We start from the raw sequence: 6,823 nt of genomic DNA on the forward strand, positions 1-6,823 counted from the left end.
TTAATGAATTATTGTAGTATTTAATTTAATTTAATTTAATAAACAACATTAAATATTTAACAGCAAAAACCAAAAGTCACCACCGAATCCCCAGCTGTCTTTCGGGCAATGCGGGCAATCTAAGCCACGTCACTCCACCCTTGCCCGTCTAGCTGTCTCCACCTTCGTTTCGCTTTTCTAAGTAAGATCAGAAATTCCTCCGACTACAATGTGAAAAAACAACACAACTAGCAAAATAATTAAATAAATATAAACCAGATCCTTTCTGTTCTCTTCTCTTCTCTTCCGTGATCTCTTTTCCCATGATGATGATGATGATGATCATTGGACTCTTCTCAGATTTTACTCAATCCCTAAGTGTATGTGCACGAATCCTTCAGCGAGATAGGAACGTTGAGCTTCTTTGGATTAAGAACTACGGAGCACTCGATCGTCTTGTAGAACTTTGGTTTAACCAATCTACCTAGAACATAAGCCCTTGATCGAACCGTGAAACTCAGTTTCAACGGCACCGGCACCGTTAATTTCCCGGTCGAACTGCTCAAACCTGCCCCACTTCCATACAGAGGAATCTTGTTCCCCATTACTACCACCGTCATCGTTCTTTGGCTCTTCCTCGATTGATAGAACTTCTTTATCTGAAATTGACCATTAGACACCACCCAAAAAGAAAAAGTGAGCAAAGGATCAAACTTTAACGAAAATGACACAGATAGAACATTAGCGTTTGTTAATTCATTGATTGATCTAAATTCCTCAGTAATCAGCAAAAGAAAGAAGAGATGGGTATTGGGTGTTGCAGCTTACGGTGCCACTGGCCACATTAAGTTGAGTATAGGAGAGATCTAGAGGCGTTGATGTTACATGCACTCCGAAGAACGTCGCAGTGTTGCGAAAAGTGAGCTTAACAGTGGAATTCAAGGAGACCATATCCGTTGCCACTCCTGTAGAGTCCGTACCGGATTGAATCACTACTTGCTCGAATGTGATGCTCTGCAAAATAAGGAAATAAAAACCCCATTTCAGACCAGACGGACAAGAGAAATGTATGTGACTGTGTTCAATAATAGACGGTTTTGTTACTAAATGTTGTATTGAACTCTTGATTTTATCTGGAAATAACGAGAGAGAGAAGAGAGAGATTGTATTGACCTTCATGGTGATCTTAGGCTTCTGAGGACGAGCGGCTCCCCACAAAATCAAGGAAAAGAGAGAGAAAAGGAAAATGAAGCCAAGAATGAAAGCGAGGAAATAACAGCGACGGGGAAGACTCTTTTCGGTGGATTCCTCTTCCAGAAGGCCCTCTTCTTCAATCACGGCGCATTCCTTCCACGGCTTTTGTCCCTTGCGCTGACCCCCTCGAGATCCGTCACTGGGCGTGATCTTCCGCGACCCAGGTTTGAGGGATCCGGAGAATCGGCTGGTAGAGGATTCACGAGAGTGACGACCGAGCGAGGAGTGGGAATGGTGGGGTGAGCCCATGGGGCTGAGCACCGGCGAGGAATGAAAAGATGTAGTCGTCTTCTCGCCATCGTGAGAATCTCGTGATGGGCTCTGCACGTAGTAGACGGGCCTTCTAGGGGACCTCGTCGGCGACGATGCGGAGAGACTTGTTACCTCTGAATCTGTCTTGGCGTGCATTTCCTTTGTCGATGTTCACTCTTGCGCAACTCGGAAGGCTATCTCAAAGAGAGAGAGAGAGAGAGAGAGATCTAGCAGCACCCAAACTCTAATTGCAGTCGTCTGTATTTCTCTCTAGAAACTAAAGTCCTAGAATTGTTAATTCAATTTTATATTGTATGTGAAGTGGAAAGGAGAAGGAAGCTCCGTCGACTTCATCATCAAGTCTGAACTCTGAAGTCTAATAAAGACTAAAACGAGTGATATCCTGTTCATAATTTGGTTAGTAGAATCTTAATCAGGTTCAATTCTTAAAATAATAAGATATCGTACAAACCACGGTGGTGCTGGCGCGCTGTGTATGACGGAAGTACCGTTTGATAATTCACCATTAATATATGGTCATTTTAATATTTCAACGGAGTACGAAACGAAATGATGCCGTTTTTTAAACCTTAAAATTAGTAGGGTAAAATACAAAAACCTCCCAATTATAAAAATCACCCCTTAAGTTTTATTTTAATAAAAATCTCCCTTAAATTTTTGAAAAACTACATATAAACTACGTATACCTCCCTTTTGTCATTGAACCAAATGGAAAACATTCAACTGATGCATTAATTTTTCTAAAATGGCCATCCTACCCTTTTAAAGGATTCTCGAACCCTGTTATCATTCTCATAGGACATGAAAACGTTATTCCTGCTAATTGAATGATTCTTGAGCTCTATTAGTGTGATGCATGCTCTATAGGTTGAGCACCCTTCAAGTTCGGAGAGAGGACTTGGGAAAAAGGAACCGAGGGTGAAGGGAGGAGGGGTTAGCAGAAGGAGGTGGTGGTCGGCATGAGGGAGAGGATCGAGGGTGAGGAGACCATAAGTGGTGGAGGTGAGAGAAATGATATGGTGACCGAGTCCAGAGCTCACAAGATGGGAGAAGTCATCGTCGTGATCAAGCAAAGTGGAAGAGACGCAACCCATATGGGAAGGAAGACGGGAAAACAGAGCAATAAGCACCAAAGCAGTAGTAGACAGAAACGAGTAACTCGACCAAACCCTTGAAATTTAATAATTTAAAATTTAAAATAAGGTGGTTAATTCCCTTTGCTAGTCTGTTTCATAGGTCCACTACTAGAGAAATCTGTAGTGGTCGAATGCTACCTCTCTTCTTGACTTGATGTAATTTTAGGGGTAGGAGATTGAGAAAGAAAAATGATGGTAAATGAGTTATTTGAAGTTAAAATCAGGATTATTTTAATAAAATTATATGTGAAAAGAAAAAATCTATAGCACATTAATAGAGTTCGAGAATCCTTTAAAAGGGTAGGATGGTCATTTTGGAAAAGTTAATGCATCAGTTGAACGTTTTTCGTCTGACTCGGTGACGGAAGGAGGTATGTGTAGAGTTTTCTTAAAGTCCAAAGTAGATTTTTGTTAAAATAAAACTTTAGGGAAGTTTTTGTATTTTATCCAAACTAATATTGATTTGGTATGGTAAGGGGAGAGGGTTGATGCATTCAATGTGCACTTCGATAGGCGTGCGCCTACCTGGATGGGCCCGGCAAGAGGGGCTCTAACATTTATGAAAGAAGATAATAGATCCTCCACGGTGGAGGACTTGTGTTTTGTGATGGTTTTGACTCCACATATGAACTCCATGTTGTAGCGGAAGAAATCTGTGCCATGGATGGTCAGATAAGCCTTATATGTGCATGAGAGCCATGAATCGGTCCGATGAATGGATTCATCAAAGTCAGTGGCAACACACCCATGTATTGTGGGTGTGGTGAAGGTTCATGCTTGAACCAAACCCATGTGCCAAACCTCCCTTCAATATGCGTGGAGCAGTGCCAGTCCATGCACTGTCCCCACCAGCGTGTGTGCCCATGAGAAAATCTGGTAGCCATGTTAGTCATTAACCAAGGCTGTGTCGCAAGGAAATGTTGGTTTAGGAGTGTCAAGGTTAAGCACTCAAGGAGGTCAACCACCCCTCTTCAAAGAATACGTTAAGCTTTTAGAGGTCCGCTAATAGAAAACATTACTTCTCCTAAAAATTATACTGATGATATTTACGAAAACGTTAGTTAACGTAAGCTTGTCAAGCGTAGGCAAGGCTAAGCCTGGGTCAGACCGTGACAGGCTCCCCCACTCAATTCATTGTTGTCTATGACAATGGCTCCTTTGTGAATGGGCATCTGTATCCTGCATCATTCATGTGTGTTCCATCTAAGGGTCGCTTGGTCATCCTAGGCCTCGCTTATATTGGTGTCCATTAATGGGGATGAGACTATTTCATCATGCCTTGGACTTCACCCGCTATGTTGGAGTTACTCAAATTGCACGATGGCTATGCCATTGATGTGTGTGTAAGGCCCTCAAAGAAATCGAGTGTGTTGTTTCGCTGAGATCTATCCCATGTTCTCTTTACCATAAGGCTCAACTGTCTTTTTGGTAGGTTTTTGGTGGTGCTACTGGATTCGATGCAATAAGTATTCTCCTTCTATTGGCGTAGTGTGCTAGGAACTCTTTCACCATGTTGGCCTGTGGACTTCACCTCACTATGTTCGGGTTATTCAAACCTAGCCATGGCTTATGTATTTTTGTCCCTTGGAAATATACTTCACCTTGTCAGTTCGGACTACATCTTCACTCCAAGGGGGCCCCAATGTATTGTACCTCAAGGATCTGACCACGCTCTATGCGAATGAGGCAACTTTTACCCATCCTGATCCTGCCAAAAAAACGTACTAATGTGCAAACCTGACCATAATTGGACTAAACCGCTACATCGCAATGAGCCCGATTTTGAGGCCCAGTGCATACGACTCCAATCTTTTACAGTAGCTTCTGCCCCCAAAAACCATGTCCTTTTAATAGTAGCCACGCCTAATTTTTTTGACCTGCTCTTGGTTGCCTTCTACGTAACTCACGTCATATAGTTTCCATTATTAATGGGGAATTCCGATTTGGTCCTCACAAATCCGTTTTTACACCTTTCTCAAAGCCCTATGCATTGGGAGTATTGGGGTAATATTCCCAATATACAGTTGCAACTAGCTGTCGAGACCAAATTCGAATTCCATACTACCGTAGGGCAGCAAAGATTGACCATCTTTGAATTCTAATAAAGATGTAGCGTGTGTTTGGCACCGATGCAGTTGTTCTAAGAAATGGTGTTACATCAGTGTTATATCGCAAAAAAATAGTATTCCACAAAATGAGTGTGTTCAGAATTGTTCTTCCATAAAAAACAGTGCTTCAAGTCATGTCTTGAAAATCGGGAAGGTATGACTTGAAGTAAAATTTGGCGTTTCCTAGAGCTGCATCTCGTTGCTGTCAACAGAGATGTGAGGTGGCAGTGATGTGGCACTGGATAATGGGTACCAATGCTGAAAACGTTTATTTGAGCATTAGTACCAAACAGAAAAAGTTGTTGCTCTAGAAAACGTTCTATCTGGCAACAATGATTCCAAAAATAAAAAAAGACATCATTTTCTCAGAAAACAATACTTTCAACCCACACATCTGTATCACCGTTTTCTGAAAAAAGAATATTGTATCTGCAACATCGATGCCAAACATACAAAATACAGAAAATGAAATGTTCATTTTCAGCAACTTGACAGTCCTTTGGATGACTGTAGATGATTTCTTTTAGCATGATTGTAATGGATTCATAATCAATATGGAGGTAAATACTTACTAATTAGAAAAAACCCAATTAGGACTAGAGAACAATTGGAGTTCATATTACAAATTTACACTAAACAGCATGTATCTTGGAAGATGCCATGATTTGTTGGTAAGGAGTTAGACACTCCTTGCCTAATTCAAATGGCTTACTATGAGGCATACTCAATTAGGGTTGCAAAGGATATCCAATTATCCAAATTTGAATTTGATCTTATTAGGTTGCATTTGGAAATGATGCAAATGGAGTGTAAAACCTGGTTCAGGGTAAATTTGCACTCTGGTTCACTTTTGCCCTGTGTTTGGCAACATTATATTTATGCATTGACAAATGACAGACCAATGCATATTTACATTGATAATAAGATGTAAATGTACATCAATAAAAAAGAAGTAAATTTGCAATCAAGTGGGGTTTTAATAAAAAGGCATATGCTTTATTAGAATTCATGTTTGCATCTATTACAGCTAAAAGGTTGTTTGGTAAAAATGTAAACATGTCAGTGCAAAACTAACACAATTTTGCAATTTATATAAGCCGTTTTATATTCTATATATTTGCATTCACACTTATTTGCATCATTTCCAATCGCAGCCTTAAGGGTTCTTTGGATTTGATTCATTTATAATTGGAACAAATATGAATCTACCCTATCATACAATCTGATTTTATTCAATTTATTTTATATGTTCATATATACTTAGAATTTATATTTTGTCTATTATTTAATAAAGTTGGCTTCAAACTTTCAATGTTGCGCTTTTATTAAATTGTCATATGTTCAAGTTTCATACAATTAGCTTCCAATTTATATTGTTCATGAAATACAATATCGAAGTCATTTTTAGCCTTTTTATATATAATATTTTTATCATTTTAGTTTAATATATTTCATCATTTTTATGATACCATTTGATTGGTTATAAGCAAGGTTCAATGTATCGATGTATCGGCCTGTGTCGGTGTTTTTTTTATGTTTTATTTATTTTTAAACTGGTTCAGAGTGGTTTGTTTAAGTACTGATTGCCCTCTGAACCATGGTCTGACCTGATACAACCCCTGTAAGGGCATATCGAAAAGCTATTAATAGGATCCATATCGACCAATACATATCAATACTTTGAACCTTGACCATAAGTTTTTTTGGGTATCATAATCATAATTTGGATCTATCCATTTCCGGTTCGATTCAATCCATTTGCACCCTATGTGTAATGTAGTACTCAATGAAAAGGGTTCAATTAGGATTTAGAGTTGATGAGAAGTGATTTTGAGCAGGTTAAAAGGATTAAAAAAAATTAGAAGCTAGTAGTGATCAATGAGCAATAACCATGGCTGTCATTCTTTTGCCGCTTGATCGTTGCTATCAAAACCAACCAGCAAATTAGCCTCGTATTCTCCTCCTATGCCAGCGAGAATGGGGAGCAAGATTCATGGCCCAAATAAGTCTTTCCTTGAAGCAAGCATCATACTCTCCATAATTCAATTGACCCATTTCAAGGAAAATAAAGTA

The 6,823-nt window shown here is 39.5% G+C and overlaps 1 protein-coding gene across 1 annotated transcript; it reads right to left on the reverse strand.

Moving 5' to 3' along the window:
* Nucleotides 1-1,920, reverse strand: LOC148850362 (uncharacterized). Its single transcript, XM_088942797.1, has 3 exons — nucleotides 1,153-1,920; nucleotides 808-993; nucleotides 1-638 (listed from the first exon to the last, which is right to left on the reverse strand). The coding sequence occupies exons 1-3, from the start codon at nucleotides 1,639-1,641 to the stop codon at nucleotides 354-356; spliced, it is 960 nt and encodes a 319-aa protein (XP_088798923.1). The 5' UTR covers nucleotides 1,642-1,920; the 3' UTR covers nucleotides 1-353.
* Between the last annotated feature and the right edge of the window lie 4,903 nt (nucleotides 1,921-6,823).

Source organism: Nelumbo lutea, chromosome 5, assembly GCF_056320005.1.
Source record: "Nelumbo lutea isolate HS-2025 chromosome 5, American lotus-T2T, whole genome shotgun sequence".
NCBI lineage: Eukaryota > Viridiplantae > Streptophyta > Magnoliopsida > Proteales > Nelumbonaceae > Nelumbo > Nelumbo lutea.

Bases quoted from the DNA above. Each gene is read 5' to 3' on its own strand.
- LOC148850362 (XM_088942797.1), bottom strand. From the start codon at position 1,641: ATGCACGCCAAGACAGATTCAGAGGTAACAAGTCTCTCCGCATCGTCG. The intron at 994-1,152 runs GTCAATACAATC...CTTATTTTGCAG, and splicing joins AGCCTAAGATCACCATGAAG to AGCATCACATTCGAGCAAGT. The intron at 639-807 runs GTAAGCTGCAAC...GGTCAATTTCAG, and splicing joins TTAATGTGGCCAGTGGCACC to ATAAAGAAGTTCTATCAATC.